Genomic DNA, 17,104 nt, shown 5'->3' with positions numbered 1-17,104 from the left:
AATGGAAGGGCACCGTTGGAAAGTCACTATGATACTCAGCGTGGCCCTCGGCAGGGCCCTAACCTGGTCCTTGAAACACATCCGATATCAGGAGCCCCTTGCTGAGTGTCGCATAAAGGGCCGTGACAAGTCCAGCGGTCCTATTCAGGCCTGACCCGGCCATCAGACACGCTGGGCAAATGCCGCTTACTACACTCCGGTGGCAGATCGACTCCTGCAGTCCGTGATTGGCCACCAGCCGTGTGTGCACCATTCATCAGCCACTGGCCTTAAAGGGCCCCTTAGCCCCGGTCCTGCCCCACTCATCGTCCTGGTTATAGATACTCCCCATATGGTTGCCGCGGAGGATTCTGGGGGACCCCCTGCCGTTGGGGGTGTAGAGAGTCCCGCTGGCCGCGTCCTGCCGGGTGACTGACGGCCCAGAGGTTTTGTCTAAAACAGAACGTCTCAGATTTCCCCACAAATCAGAGCGGCCGACACGAAACGCACCAACGCTGTCATCACCGCCATATTTACCAAAGCGTTTGACATGAAGGGGCCACGAGCTCTTGTCGCGTTCACACTGGGCACCGAGGGGGTTACATACTCCTGAAAGGCACACTTACCCCTGGCCTGGGCAGTCGGCATCACCTTTTCCTCTTATGATAACCATCAAAAGCACAGCCTGGGCATTTCATGCAAATTTCCATTATTTCCCATGATCCCTCAGTGTCGCCTCCCATCAGCCCAAGCTGGAAGTTGGAAGCAGCTTCCTCGTCAGCCCGAGCAGGAAGTTATAAGTCGCTTCCTGTTCTCTCCCATGTCAGCCCGAGCAGGAAGTTGGAAGCCACTTCCTGTTCTCTCCCTCCGTCAGCCCGAGCAGGAAGTTGGAAGCCGCTTCCTGTTCTCTCCCTCCGTCAGCCCGAGCAGGAAGTTGGAAGCCGCTTCCTGTTCTCTGTTGTTTTAGTATCACAGATATCTCAGGGCGACAGGGTGATTTATAGGATCAGGGCTGATCCGGAATGTGGCGGGTGAAGCGGCTCCGCCGCGCTCCGTTGATTTCCCTTTCTCTTTCTCGTTAGCTTTTTCCGCCCCGTCCGTCAGAAACGTCTCATTTTTCCGCCTTTCGTAACGTGCGGATTCCGTAAATCACTGAGCAAAAATCTCACAACAGAAAAAAAAAGAAGAAAAGGCCTCGCAGATCATTTGGAAAGAAATCTGAAAGCAGAATGAGCTCAGCTCTTGGCGTCGCTGGCTGCTGGTTTTAAGGGAAAAGATGATGAAACGAGGATTTTCAGTTTTATTAGCCTGTCGAAGCTTTTTCCAGCCAACTTCACAGATTGTATAAAAAGAATGATTTCTAGAGAAAAAAAAAAGTTATCTATTTTATATTATGCCTATTTTTGGCAAAAATGAAGAATGAAATGGACCCAGATCTCCGGGAGAGCTCCGAGAGAGCGCGGTGACTCCGAGAGAGCTCCGAGAGAACGCGGTGACTCCGGGAGAGCTCAGAGAGAACGCGCTGACTCAGGGAGAGCTCCGAGAGAACGCGCTGACTCAGGGAGAGCTCCGAGAGAACGCGGTGACTCAGGGAGAGCTCCGAGAGAACGCGCTGACTCCGGGAGAGCTCCGAGAGAGCGCGGTGACTCCGGGAGAGCTCCGAGAGAGCGCGGTGACTCCGGAAGAGCTCCAAGAGAGCGCGGTGACTCCGGGAGAGCTCCGAGAGAACGCGGTGACTCCGGGAGAGCTCCGAGAGAACGCGCTGACTCAGGGAGAGCTCCGAGAGAACGCGGTGACTCAGGGAGAGCTCCGAGAGAAGGCGGTGACTCCGGGAGAGCTCCGAGAGAACACGGTGACTCCGGGAGAGCTCCGAGAGAACGCGGTGGCTCCGAGAGAGCGCGGTGACTCCGGGAGAGCTCCGAGAGAGCGCGGTGACTCCGGAAGAGCTCCAAGAGAGCGCGGTGACTCCGGGAGAGCTCCGAGAGAACGCGGTGACTCCGGGAGAGCTCCGAGAGAACGCGCTGACTCAGGGAGAGCTCCGAGAGAACGCGGTGACTCAGGGAGAGCTCCGAGAGAAGGCGGTGACTCCGGGAGAGCTCCGAGAGAACACGGTGACTCCGGGAGAGCTCCGAGAGAACGCGGTGACTCCGGGAGAGCTCCGAGAGAACGCGGTGACTCCGGGAGAGCTCCGAGAGAACACGGTGACTCCGGGAGAGCTCCGAGAGAACGCGGTAACTCCGGGAGAGCTCCGAGAGAACGCGGTGACTCAGGGAGAGCTCCGAGAGAACGCGGTGACTCCGGGAGAGCTCCGAGAGAACGCGGTGACTCCGGGAGAGCTCCGAGAGAACGCGGTGACTCCGGGAGAGCTCAGAGAGAACGCGGTAACTCCGGGAGAGCTCCGAGAGAACGCGGTGACTCAGGGAGAGCTCCGAGAGAAGGCGGTGACTCCGGGAGAGCTCCGAGAGAACGCGGTGACTCCGGGAGAGCTCCGAGAGAACGCGGTGACTCCGGGAGAGCTCCGAGAGAACGCGCTGACTCAGGGAGAGCTCCGAGAGAAGGTGGTGACTCCGGGAGAGCTCCGAGAGAACGCGGTGACTCCGGGAGAGCTCCGAGAGAACGAGGTGACTCCGGGAGAGCTGGGCCGGCGACCCGTTACCGGACACTTTTGGGAGTTGAGGTCGCAGAGGCTTGGAAGACCTGACTTCCTGAGGCAGGGGAACTGATGGGAAACACTCACAGATACTTAAATTATTAAAGCCCTCCATCAGTTGCATCCAGGGGGGCAGATTAACAATGGGGCATTTGCCCTAGGGCTCCTGGTGGCAAAGGGGCCTCCACTGGCCACTGAATTGCTGCAGTGTATCCTAAGTATTTCCCCGCACTGCATAGTGTTTGTTGTGCTGGGTGCTGTGGGGGCAGCAGGGTATTTGTAGCAGGGGTATTTATAGCGGGAGTATTTGCAGCAGGGTATTTGCAGCAGGGGTATTTGCAGAGACACACGCAGTGCAGTGATGGCAGAGCGAGCTTCCTGTCATGTGACAGATCCTGTGACATCGCTCTCCGCAGAGTATCTCTGCTCCTGTGGCTGCCATCTGCCGGATCCTGACGGTAACTCTGATCTTACTGCAGCATGTGACTACAAAACCGGCTTCTTACTGGCTGATCCAGCCAGTAAGAAGCTGGTTTTGTAGTCACATGCTGCAATAAGATCAGAGTTACCGCCAGGATCCGGCAGCCGGCAGCCACAGGAGCAGAGATGCTCTGCGGAGAGTAGCGTGTTTATAGCTGTCAGCGTCTGTGTGTGGGGTCTCTGTGTTAACGCATGAAGTTGCGCACATGTATGTGCATTAACCCTTTGTGTGCCTCTGTATAGCAGGCAGCAGCCTGCGGACACAAGCCGCTTCCATGAGATTTATTGTTATCTTCCTAATGTAATGGGTGCCGGGGTATGTTTGGGGCATTCAGGTAATGCACTAAGTGGCCCCTTGTAACACAATTGCCCCAGGGCCCCAACTGGCCTTTACCCAACCCTGGCTGCTCCTGACCATACCCCCCCCCCAGGAGTCCTCCCCATCTCTGACAATGTTTCTCAGTGTCCGCTGTACCGGCGCGTCTCCCTGGGGTTGGGGGAAGGGATTGTATGCCGGAACTTGCCCTTGGCCGGTGCATGCGCAGCATGTAAATAATTATATGTCCCCCTAATATTTCCAGGACACGTGGAAGGTGAGCATCGCTTTCGTGGTTGAGAACCGGCAGGAAGATGAAGTCCACACCAAGGCTCTGTCGCAGGCCGTGAGCGCGCCCATGCGCAGGCTCTTCAGCTTGGTGTCCTGGGAGAGCACGCTGCAGCAGGTACTGTCAGCCTTTATGGCCAGGGGCAAGTGCACTTACAGTGGGGGCAGGAGAGGCTTTCCGTGTGGAATAACCCCACACTTAGTAGAGGTAGTGGAGGGGCGGCTGTTAGTATCAGAATTCCTTGGTCAGAGGCGACTTCCCAACCAGAAATTCCGTCCAATCAGGATCATTTAATGAGTTTTCTGCCGCCCAGGTTGATTTTTGTTTCTTCTTCTAGATCCACGAACTTGGAAATTCCAAAATAAAGAAGACCAAAGACTCTCCTTCCTTCTCTGAGGTAAGGACTCTCCATCCTGCAGAGCACAATGATAGTGCACAACGTGTCGCCGAGCACAATAATAGTGCACAGCGTGTCACCGAACACAATAATAGTGCACAGCGTGTCCCACGAACACAATAATAGTGCACAGCGTGTCACCGAACACAATAATAGTGCACAGCGTGTCACCGAACACAATAATAGTGCACAACGTGTCGCCGAGCACAATAATAGTGCGCCATGTGTCACCGAACTCACCGGCCACTCATTGGGCTGCCATCCGACAGCAGCTTGGGGTTAATGAATGTTCCATTTCCGGGATGCTAAGCGTGGAGTGGGGTAATTAGTACCCGGGCAGGGGTAGTTATGGGATGGGGGTTTGATATTTACAATAAGTTTGGCGCATGTGATGCCGAAATGCCATCTGCCACAACCCACACGGCTTGGTGTACTGGGCTGGGCTGGGTAGGGTTAAAAATAAAGCCCAGACTACCCCAATGCCACACGCCAGTCACAGGAATAACGAGTCTTGGGGTGCCCACCCAGCATGGACAAGACCCCTGTTACCCCCTGAAATGTAAAAGAGGGTGTCCATGAGGCTTTCTGGATCTCTGTCTCTTTGGCTCTCTGGATCTCTCCATCTTTTTTTGCTCTCTGGATCTCTCCATCTTTTTTTGCTCTCTGGATCTCTCCGATGTCTCCAGTGTTCTGGATCTCTCTCTCTTTTGCTCTCTGGATCTCTCTCTCTTTTGCTCTCTGGATCTCTCTCTCTTTTGCTCTCTGGATCTCTCTCTCTTTTGCTCTCTGGATCTCTCTCTCTCTCTCTTTGGCTCTCTGGATCTCTCTGTCTCTTTGGCTCTCTGGATCTCTCTCTCTTTGGCTTTCTGGATCTCTCCGATGTCTCCAGTGTTCTGGATCTCTCTGTCTCTTTGGCTCTCTGGATCTCTCTCTTTTGCTCTCTGGATCTCTCTCTCTCTCTCTTTGGCTCTCTGGATCTCTCTGTCTCTTTGGCTCTCTGGATCTCTCTCTCTTTGGGTTTCTGGATCTCTCCGATGTCTCCAGTGTTCTGGATCTCTCTCTTTTGCTCTCTGGATCTCTCCGATGTCTCCAGTGTTCTGGATCTCCTTTCTCCAGCTCCCTTTGCATGAAGCCATAAAACACGCTCGTTATTCCTGCCACTGCCTTTTCCCTTGTATTTAGCAGCCTGACGGCCCCCGGGGCCCCCGCGCTGTTTAGTACCGAGACGTTCCGCTTGTGTTTTCACCCGGCGATGCCCCATAAAGTTTTAATGCATCTCAGTTTTAAGCTGAAATAAAAAAATACAGCCTTTTAGCTGCGGTGAGAGCCGGGAAACGCGGAGTGCGATCCAGAGCGCTCCCCCGGGGCTCATTTAACACATGCGCGATTGTAAAATTTATTGGCTTAACCCCAGCCGTGCCGGAGCGGCCCCGGCACAAACACACGTTTACAAGTTATTTACGAGGTAAAGAGAAATAAACCCCGCCGCGTGCGGACACAAAAATCTCTTTCTGTCGTGGGAAGTCATGGCCGCCGCGTAAGGCCCGGTATATATTCTATATATAATATATATTCTATGTATAACGTATCACGCGCTCCTCCTAACGCGGGGGATTCCAGTATATATTCTATATATAATATATATTCTATATATACCGTATCACGCGCTCCTCCTAACGCGGGGGATTCCAGTATATATTCTATATATAATATATATTCTATATATTCTATATATAACGTATCACGCGCTCCTCCTAACACGGGGGATTCCAGTAGATATTCTATATATAATATATATTCTATATATAACGTATCACGCACTCCTCCTAACGCGGGGGATTCCAGTATATATTCTATATCTAACGTATCACGCGCTCCTCCTAACGCAGGGGATTCCGGAGCGAAGGCCCAGTATATATTCTATATATAATATATATTCTATATATAACGTATCACGCGCTCCTCCTAACGCAGGGGATTCCGGAGCGAAGGCCCAGTATATATTCTATATATAATATATATTCTATATATAACGTATCACGCGCTCCTCCTAACGCGGGGGGGATCCTCAGCAAAGATCCAGTATATATTCTATATATAATGTATCACGCGCTCCTCTTAACGCGGGGGATTCGAGTATATATTCTATATATAATATATATTCTATATATAACGTATCACGCGCTCCTCCTAACGCGGGGGATTCCAGTATATATTCTATATATAATATATATTCTATATATAACGTATCACGCGCTCCTCTTAACGCGGGGGATTCCAGTATATATTCTATATATAATATATATTCTATATATAACGTATCACGCGCTCCTCCTAACGCGGGGGATTCCAGTATATATTCTATATATAATATATATTCTATATATAACGTATCACGCGCTCCTCCTAACGCGGGGGATTCCAGTATATATTCTATATATAATATATATTCTATATATAACGTATCACGCGCTCCTCCTAACGCGGGGGATTCCAGTATATATTCTATATATAATATATATTCTATATATAACGTATCACGCGCTCCTCCTAACGCGGGGGATTCCAGTATATATTCTATATATAATATATATTCTATATATAACGTATCACGCGCTCCTCCTAACGCGGGGGATTCCAGTATATATTCTATATATAATATATATTCTATATATTCTATATATAACGTATCACGCGCTCCTCCTAACGCGGGGGGGATCCTCAGCAAAGATCCAGTATATATTCTATATATAACGTATCACGCGCTCCTCTTAACGCGGGGGATTCCAGTATATATTCTATATCTAACGTATCACGCGCTCCTCCTAACGCGGGGGATTCCAGTATATATTCTATATATAATATATATTCTATATATAACGTATCACGCGCTCCTCCTAACGCGGGGGATTCCAGTATATATTCTATATATAATATATATTCTATATATAACGTATCACGCGCTCCTCCTAACGCGGGGGGGATCCTCAGCAAAGATCCAGTATATATTCTATATATAACGTATCACGCGCTCCTCCTAACGCGGGGGATTCCAGTATATATTCTATATATAATATATATTCTATATATAACGTATCACGCGCTCCTCCTAACGCGGGGGATTCCAGTATATATTCTATATATAATATATATTCTATATATAACGTATCACGCGCTCCTCCTAACGCGGGGGATTCCAGTATATATTCTATATATAATATATATTCTATATATAACGTATCACGCGCTCCTCCTAACGCGGGGGGGATCCTCAGCAAAGATCCAGTATATATTCTATATATAACGTATCACGCGCTCCTCCTAACGCGGGGGATTCCAGTATATATTCTATATATAATATATATTCTATATATAACGTATCACGCGCTCCTCCTAACGCGGGGGATTCCAGTATATATTCTATATATAATATATATTCTATATATAACGTATCACGCGCTCCTCCTAAGGCGGGGGATTCCAGTATATATTCTATATATAATATATATTCTATATATAACGTATCACGCGCTCCTCCTAACGCAGGGGATTCCAGTATATATTCTATATATAATGTATCACGCGCTCCTCCTAACACGGGGGATTCCGCAGCTGAATGGCACCTGACACGAATGAGGGGCTCCTGAGGGCCCCGCGTGGGATCTTACAAGCTGCGTGGCTGTAAGGCAGCCCAGATATCAGCGAGCCATGTGTTTGCTCGCCGGGGTGGTTGCCGGTTCTCCGTCCGGCTGCCGGGTGGGGAGTGTCGTGCGGTCGCTGGAATCCGCCCCGGGGATCGGGAAGACGGGGTTCTGGCGTCTCCTCGTTATTCTCCCGGCGGAGTCGCCGTTCCCACGGATTTACTGTTTTTCCGACTGCTCCAGATCGGGTGTTTTTAGCGTCTTTCTGCCAAACAGCTCCTCCTCGCCAGCGCTGCGAGGGCGTCCCGGGTCATCATCTGTATCCCAAAAAGAGAGAAAATCCAAAATCTTCACATCTCAGCAGACGAGTAACGCAGGATGGGGGGAGCGCCTCGGGAACCCTACTGAGGAGGGACCCCCAGAACGTCAGCGGACTCGCCCCTCGCGCATGTACGATGCTCTGCACCTTCCCTCTAAAGAAAACAGCCAGCAATTTGGTGATGAAGTGAACCGAATGCTAATAAATCCATTGTGAGCCGGGACTTCCGGCACATTCCGCTGATTTGGGATGCGGGGTCGGGGGGGGGGTATTATTTTATTTATGGTTCCAAACTCACGTGGCCAAAGTGGCTTTCAGGATCTCCTCACAAACACCCGGACTCCTCGGGGTCCCCTGCGTGCCCCGAAACCTGAACTGCTAATGTCAGCTGAAAAGCAGTTTTTGGGCAAAAGGAAGATTTATTTAAAAGAGGGGATTCCTTAAATATTTTGGGTAAGATCCCGGCAGATCCGAGTCTTTCCCAAACCGATTCCGGACTGCCTGTCCTCACTACGGCCCGGATCTTTCCGCCCAGCTCTCCTGAAGAGCATGCAATCTAATGTCACCTCCCATTCCAACATGATATGCGATGTCCCGGCGCGCGCCGTTAAGCCGTTCTCCCCGGGAACGTAGCTCGCTGTCTCTGTGGTAAGGGGTTAATCGGGGGCCGGGGTTTGCAGGCTTTGCTGGGCTCTCGGCCCCCGGGTGCAGGCGGTCACGCTAACAGGATTAGTGTCAGCCTCCTGACCGCCGCCTGAAGGATCTGCTGCTACATTTCCTCCTGGAAAGCCCTGATTAAACACACGGCGATTTGTCACTCAGCGAGGAGGCCATCGGAAGCGGCCCCGGGGGGCCGGGGGGCTTCACGCTAAATCATAGAGAATTAACACTGCGCGCCCCGGCGCTCAGCCAGGCATCGGCGTCATAAACCGCGCGTTAATCCCGTAAAGAGCATGGAGAGGTTTTATCAACGAAGCAATGTATTCCCGAAATAACACAGAGCGGGCGGAATACTTTAATGCAGCTGCAGCAAAAAGCTAAAGCTTCTCCCCGCAGGAATATTTTTAATTTTTCAGCAGGAACTCTCGTATCACAGGTTATTCCCACAGTGGGGTGATTAATACCCGAAACGTTTCATTCTCACAGAAACATCAGATTCCTACCGGTGCCACCCAGTGAGATTCGAGACCTCCGGACTGGTTTCGCGATATTTTACCCCCATACTGCCGCCTGCATGTAAAGCCAAGTCTCATCAGCCTCGTTCACTTTTACATTTACCGAACACCCAGTGAACAGACGCCGAAGCGGGAAGACTTCTTAGCACACGTTTTAAGGTGTTAGAATACAGTCTACCACTTCTGCTGGGAGGCTGTTCCACGTATCTACTACCACTCTTAGTAAAGTAAAACTCCCTTCAGTTCCATCTCAGCCTCTGACCCTCCAGTGTTAGATTCCGCTCTCTTTAAATGTCTCTCTCCCCGTCTGTCTCTCTTCTCTCCCCCCCAAGTCGGACATATTGAGATCCCCCAGTCTTTCCTGATCACTTTTAGCCGCCTCCTCTGAACTCTGGGATCTCCAGAACTGTCTCGACTACTCTAGGCAAAGGCTGTCCGGAGATCTGTAAAGCGGCTTTAAGAAAGTAACTTATAGAAGTGATATTTTTTATTTGCGGAGGAGCGTAACGCGCATGTTTTGGAGGCTTTAACGATACAGTAACGTAGGGCTTTATGAAAGCTTCCGGCCCGGCCCTTGCGGGCTCGCTGCACTAAATGGAGGGCTAAAGGTGGGAAGCAGGGAGCGCTAATCGCCCGTTTACCGAGACGCCGGGCTTTGTGGCGTTCCCGTTCACTGACACCTTCTCTAGGTCGCGGCGTTAGGCCAGATATTCCCCCCGGAGCTCGCTCTATGGCCGGATTGTCGCGGTTAAATGAGTTATTACACGCGTGACGTAGAGACCCTCTGCTGCCAAAGCCGGGGTCTGTGAGCCAGATGTCAGATCCGACAGCCTTTAACAAGTCCCGCTTCTCAGAGGAGCTGTCGGAGGTGGCAAAACCTTTTATTAGATTAAAAAAACAAAAAGGGAGCAATCAGACGCGAATTTAATAACACGCGGCGGTAACGGCATCGTAAACGTGCAGCTAGGGAGAGAGGGGGAGAGAGAAAGAGAGAGGGAGAGAGAGGGAGAAAGAGAGAAAGAGAGAGGGAGAAAGAGAGAGGGAGAGGGAGAGAGAGAGAGAGGGAGAGAGAGGACGTGGGTGTGAAAAGGGGGTACCTTTATTTTAACCGGACACCGGCAATAAAACAAATAAGGGAAAAAGGCCCATATAAAGCAGCGAGCACGGCGACACATTTTACTGGTTTCTGGGTTTACCAGATCCTTTCAGCTCTCCAATAGGGAGATTCCACCAGATCCTTACAGCTCTCCAATAGGGAGATTCCACCAGATCCTTACAGCTCTCCAATAGGGAGATTCCACCAGATCCTTACAGCTCTCCAATAGGGAGATTCCACCAGATCCTTACAGCTCTGCAACAAGAGACTCCACCAGGTAATTTCAATTCTCCAACAAGAGACTCCACCAGATCCCTCCAGCACTTAACAAAGAGGTTGCAGTAGATTCTTTCAGCTCTGGGACATGAGATTCCACCGGATCCTTCTAACTGTCTGCCAAGAGATCCGAGCACATTCAGCCGCATAAAGAAGACGGTTCCTGCTGCAATTTTTTGCGGTTTACTGGCATCCCGTCATGGTGTGGGGTGTACGGGCATCCCGGGACGTAGCGTCATGGTGTGGGGTGTACGGGGGTCCCGGATGTAGCGTCATGGTGTGGGGTGTACGGGGGTCCCCGGATGTAGCGTCATGGTGTGGGTTGTACGGGGGTCCCGGGACGTAGCATCATGGTGTGGGGTGTACGGGGGTCCCGGGATGTAGCGTCATGGTGTGGGGTGTACGGGGGTCCCGGGATGTAGCGTCATGGTGTGGGGTGTACGGGGGTCCCGGGACGTAACGTCATGGTGTGGGGTGTACGGGGGTCCCGGGACGTAGCGTCATGGTGTGGGGTGTACGGGGGTCCCGGGACGTAGCTTCATCGTGTGGGGTGTACGGGGGTCCCGGGATGTAGCATCATGGTGTGGGGTGTACGGGCGTCCCAGGATGTAGCGTCATGGTGTGGGGTGTACGGGGGTCCCGGGACGTAGCATCATGGTGTGGGGTGTATGGGGGTCCCGGGATGTAGCGTCATGGTGTGGGGTGTACGGGGGTCCCGGGATGTAGCGTCATGGTGTGGGGTGTACGGGGGTCCCGGGACGTAGCGTCATGGTGTGGGGTGTACGGGGGTCCCGGGACGTAGCGTCATGGTGTGGGGTGTACGGGGGTCCCGGGACGTAGCGTCATCGTGTGGGGTGTACGGGGGTCCCGGGATGTAGCATCATGGTGTGGGGTGTACGGGCGTCCCAGGATGTAGCGTCATGGCGTGGGGTGTACAGGCGTCCCGGGACGTAGCGGCATGGTGTGGGGTGTACGGGGGTCCCGGGACGTAGCGGCATGGTGTGGGGTGTACGGGGGTCCCGGGACGTAGCGGCATATTCTACGGTGCAGCGCATGCTACATAAAATGTAACAGAAAACTGAAGTGCATGAGGTAAGATTTATCACATCACCCCAATAGGACGATTGGCCCTAGTGAAGCAGCCCAGGGATCACCGCCCAGCCCCTTAGATCTGCCGATCTAGTTGTATGCCAGAATGGGCCACTTATAGCGTGACCCTGGTGTGACCTTTGTCTTCTGGCTTGGACCTTCCCTGGTGGCTTGCATGTATTGCTGGTTTGATCCTTAGCTTGACCCTTGACAGGTCTTTCTCTTCTGGTCTGACTCCATCTAATTCCTGGTACTCTCTGCGTTCTCCCCACGGATCGATGCAGTCAAACTGTCTCTTTTACCCCGGCAGACCCTGCCCTGCACTTATTTTCCACCTATCAGGGCAATTGGCCTACAATGGATGCAGTAACTGCGACATGTTGCGTAACAGTATGTGGTTTGGGTTATATTCGGGATGTTTTATGTGGGTCCTGCCTGTGAGAAGATGATATTTGATCCAAACTCACCATCTTCAAAGCACTTTAAACCGTTAATCTAGTCCTTGTTCTCATGGTGGCAGAACGTCTCCTGACCAGCAATGCGCACCAGATGTAGGAACAGGAAGAGTCGCGTTTGGTAGAAACACGAGAAAAACCTCAGAAAACCGTCCGCTGTAAGAAATCTCTGCAATAATTTGTATCCCACGCAGTGCAGGGAGATCCCATCCCAGAGAGAGATCATTTATCTATACCGTAATATAGAGATCCCCTGCCTAGACAACCTCAGACCTCATTGAGAGATCTTGTTTATGCGCCGTCCAGATACCAACTCTTATACCATGCCTGAGATAGACCCCATCACTATCCAATCCCAGAGAGAGATATCCCATCACTATCCAATCCCAGAGAGAGATATCCCATCACTATCCAATCCCAGAGAAAGACATTACATCTCTATCCAATCTCTGAGAGAGAAATCCCATCACTATCCAATCCCAGAGAGAGATATCCCATCACTATCCAATCCGAGAGAGGGAAATCCCATCACTATCCAACCCCAGAGAGAGATACCCCATCACTATCCAACCCCAGAGAGAGATACCCCATCACTATCCAACCCCAGAGAGAGATATCCCATCACTATCCAATCCCAGAGAAAGACATTACATCTCTATCCAATCCCAGAGAGAGAGAAATCCCATCACTATCCAATCCTAGTGAGAGAGATCCCATCACTTTCCAATCTCCAAGAGAGAACCCATCTCAATCCAATGCCAGGGAGAGAGATCCCATCACTTTCCAATCCCTGAGAGAGATTCTGTCTTTATCCAATCCAGAGAGAGATCCATCTCTATCCAGTCCCAGAGAGAGAGATCCCATTGTATCTCACCCCTATGCCATCCTAGGTAATGATCCCATTTGCGAGGGAGATCACATAGATATACAGAAAGATCACATCCTCTCCCCATCACAGGGAGATCGATCACATCACCATCCCAGAGAGTGATCTCATCCCCATCCCATCCCAGAGAGTGATCTCATCCCCATCCCATCCCAGAGAGTGATCTCATCCCCATCCCATCCCAGAGAGTGATCTCATCCCCATCCCATCCCAGAGAGTGATCTCATCCCTATCCCATCCCAGAGAGTGATCTCATCCCCATCCCATCCCAGAGAGTGATCTCATCCCCATCCCATCCCAGAGAGTGATCTCATCCCCATCCCATCCCAGAGAGTGATCTCATCCCCATCCCATCCCAGAGAGTGATCTCATCCCTATCCCATCCCAGAGAGTGATCTCATCCCCATCCCATCCCAGAGAGTGATCTCATCCCTATCCCATCCCAGAGAGTGATCTCATCCCCATCCCATCCCAGAGAGTGATCTCATCCCCATCCCATCCCAGAGAGTGATCTCATCCCCATCCCATCCCAGAGAGTGATCTCATCCCCATCCCATCCCAGAGAGTGATCTCATCCCTATCCCATCCCAGAGAGTGATCTCATTCCATCCCATCCCAGAGAGTGATCTCATCCCCATCCCATCCCAGATCACAACCCTCTCTTTTCCCAGTGATAGATTCCATCCCAATTTAGGTGGTGATCCCACCCCAGAGAGAGATCACATAGCTTTCCCATAATATAGAAATCCCATTCTAGATAATCCTATTGAGAAGTCCAATTCCTTCCCCAATGGGAGATCCGGTCCTTATACCATCATGTAGATAGATTCCATGACATGGTGATCCCAATCCCAGAGGGAGCCCCCTTCCCCGTCCTACGATGGCCCCCATCAGTACCGCACTATCGCTCTGTTACATCCCATCTGCGCCACGGTTGTGGTTTTCATGTTGTGTTTTTGTGTCTTGCGCTCCGTAATATTCCACGGCTCTGATTGGTCTCCGTTTGCATTTTTGGATAATTCCTGGTGGTGAATCACGAACAATTGTCTGCGCTTTTGGAAACCGAATTAATCCATAAGTCAAATACTATTGGAAACGTCTGGCGTTCAGTGCCGAGCGCACCCTCCAGACTCCAGCCTGGACTCCGAAATCGACACCACATGTGCCCGTCCTAATTGCTCCAACGATAGGAAAAAGAGGGGTGTGCGTGGGGGGGGGGATGTCAACATTTTCGCAGCACCTCATTTATTTCCCTGCTACAAATAACCCCCGTTCTGCATTCAGGAGGAAAAAAGAAAAAGGCACCGGGGTAGGAAAGTCTTAGGACGATTAGCTCCGTATCGGGGCCGGGGGAGCCTCACTGCGCCCACGGCAAGAAAGCCATAAGCAGGTTTTATGGGCTATTTTTTTTCGATTATTTTATTTATTTCACAGTAAATAAAGTGGATGCAGGGCTCGGAGGGGACCGATCCAGATGTTAGCGAGTTGTATGAAATTTGGTAGAAACAAGCTGTAAAAAAAAAAAAAGGAAAGAAAACAGGCATTAAAGTGAGTATAAAACTCCCGGCCCCTCGGTGCCACACATCTGGACAATGCAGCTGTGTGTTCCCAGTGTTGTCGTCACCCTCGGAAAAACTCGATACCCTGATTTCACCCCAATTAGGCAGTAAGGCAGAAGAATAGACTTTGGTGGCTCGGGTCCGGGGGCCGCGCAAGTTCCTCGCCCCGGTCACTCCCATCCATTCTGATCTAAGAGACTTGGCCGGATCCCACCGATTCCTCCTGACCTAACAGTCGTTGTGATGATTTAGGAGATACCCTGCTAAGCCTTTGAGGGCATTCAGTCAATCTTCTGAGGCAAACATTCCTCTTCTTCCAATTTCTCTCGTGTGAAACACTCAGATTTTATATATAAATGTTTTAAAGCTGCCAGATGAGAAGATGTGTCCAAAAAAAGGCTCTCCCCGGCCCTCCATTTATCAGGAGTCGGAATGTTAGCTCAATCATTCTTTGCGGCTGAAATGTCACCAACGTTTTATTTCCCCAAGCTGTGCTCCCCGCAGTATTTATTCCTTGTCCTTGAGTTGTGTCGCTTTGTCATCTTCTCTGGTCCAATTCTTCCTCATATGACCCCTCCCTGCTCACCTTCTCTGGTTCCTCCCTCCTCTTCATCTCTAGCTCCTCATTACTCATCATTTGTAGCCCTAACCTGCTCCTCTTCTCGAGCTCCACACTACTCTCCATCTCTAGCCCCTCTCTGCTACTCACCTCTAGTATCTCCCTACTCTTCTTCTCTTGGTCCTCTCTGCTCCTCATCTCCAACCCTTTCCTGCTCCTCATCTGGAGCTCATCATCTCGAGCCTCTCAATACTCATCTAACCTGCTCCTCATCTCTAGCTCCTCAATACTCATCTAACCTGCTCCTCATCTCTAGCTCCTCAATACTCATCTAACCTGCTCCTCATCTCTAGCTCCTCAATACTCATCTAACCTGCTCCTCATCTCTAGCTCCTCACTACTCATGGTTTCTAGCCCTAACCTGCTCCTCATCTCTAGCTCCTCAATACTCATCTAACCTGCTCCTCATCTCTGGTTCCTCTCTGCTCTTTTGTCTCTATCTCCTCCCTGCTCCTCTTCCTTGGTTCCTCCTCTGGTCTATGACTTCTCCGTTTGCCTCCTCTACTCATTTGTAGCCGTCCTTGTCTCTGCCTCCCCTCTGCTGTCACTTTTTCAGACTCTGGGCAGAATCGAGGCCTCGGTGGCATCAACTTTTCATATAACACTTGGGGTGGGTTGTTTTAGGTTAGCATATTGTGGGTATTTGAAGTTATTGTGGTGCCAGCAGGTGGGTATTGAGGTTATTGTGGTGCCAGCCGGCGGGTATTTGGGTTATTGTGGTGGGTATTTGGGTTATTGTGGTGCCAGCCGGTGAGTATTGAGGTTGTTGTAGTGCCAGCCAGTGGGTATTTATAAAAAGGCCAAGAAGGAGGACAGTCCGGGCTCCGTGCGCCTGAAGACGTGTTATAAGAATGAAGACATTAAACAGAAATAAGAAGTTCATGTAGCAGTAAATTGGGGCGAATTACAGAGAAGCACAAAACATATTTCATTCCCAGAGCAGCTGATGGGAAACATCTGGAGCATCGACGCGGCCATTCTCACCAATCACAGGCAAAAACAGACAGAAATGCCCCTGCCTAGGGTATCGGGGCACGGATTCGCACGGCTGGGAGGGTAGAGTCACGGAGAGACTCATTGGCTGGGTCTGGGTCACCGGTGATGGACAGGAGTGGCCTTTCCTGTCCCGTTTAGGGCTTCATGCAATAATAATAAGAAGTCACATGCTACATGCGTGCTGTTCGGCCCCCACCGGACATTACTGGGCCCAGTGTCAATTTAGGACCCAGTCCCCCACCCTGCCGCATGTTAATCTCCGAAGGTGCCTTCCATGTTAAAAAAAACAGCCCAGCGCCTCTGCCTCTCCCACCAGCCTTCCCATATTCAAAAAAGCCCCCTGCCTCTCTGCCCAGGGCCCCTATGTTTAGAAAAGGCCACCACTCCTTCCCCCGCGGACCCCCATAGACTGCAAGAAGTACAGCTGCCCCATACAGTTGTACTTCACGCACCACCATGGCGGCCCTCCATGTACCTGCTGTATGCTCCTTTGAGTTGCCCGGCCCGTGGAGGGCGCTGTTTCCCGTGGCTGTGATGTAGTTTCAGGTCTTGTTGCGGTTTCTTTATGCCGTTTACCTCGTCTTGCAGGTGACGGAGGCCGCGAAGGCTCTGCTGGACCGCGGCGGTGACCTTCCTCTTCCTCTCATTGCCAAGCTTCTGAAATTCCAGTTTCTGCGCATCAAACAGAAGGACCTGCAGAGACGAGATGCCATAAACAAGGTAACGATGGGGGCAACCGCCCAGTACAGGGGGCTTTACACCACTACGAGGGTCACGTCCACCCAGTGAGTGTCCTGCTGTCAGTGGGGTGGGAAGTCACATATCTTTATGCACGAGACGTTCAAACACGGATAACACTGTCTGCTACACGCGTGTGGACTG

The 17,104-nt window shown here is 51.2% G+C and overlaps 1 protein-coding gene across 1 annotated transcript in view; it reads left to right on the top strand.

Moving 5' to 3' along the window:
- The window catches only part of SPAG17 (sperm associated antigen 17), a 63,716-nt gene that overhangs the window by 19,590 nt on the left and 27,022 nt on the right, over nucleotides 1-17,104 (top strand). Inside the window, exons 2-4 of the mRNA XM_053457328.1 lie at nucleotides 3,691-3,831; nucleotides 4,052-4,111; nucleotides 16,811-16,942. Of these exons, the coding sequence (XP_053313303.1) occupies nucleotides 3,691-3,831; nucleotides 4,052-4,111; nucleotides 16,811-16,942 (333 nt within the window). The remainder of the gene's footprint in view (nucleotides 1-3,690; nucleotides 3,832-4,051; nucleotides 4,112-16,810; nucleotides 16,943-17,104) is intronic.

This window comes from Spea bombifrons, chromosome 2, assembly GCF_027358695.1.
Source record: "Spea bombifrons isolate aSpeBom1 chromosome 2, aSpeBom1.2.pri, whole genome shotgun sequence".
Lineage (NCBI taxonomy): Eukaryota > Metazoa > Chordata > Amphibia > Anura > Pelobatidae > Spea > Spea bombifrons.
Note: the sequence above shows the minus strand (reverse complement) of the source record. Positions and strands in the feature narration are given on the sequence as shown.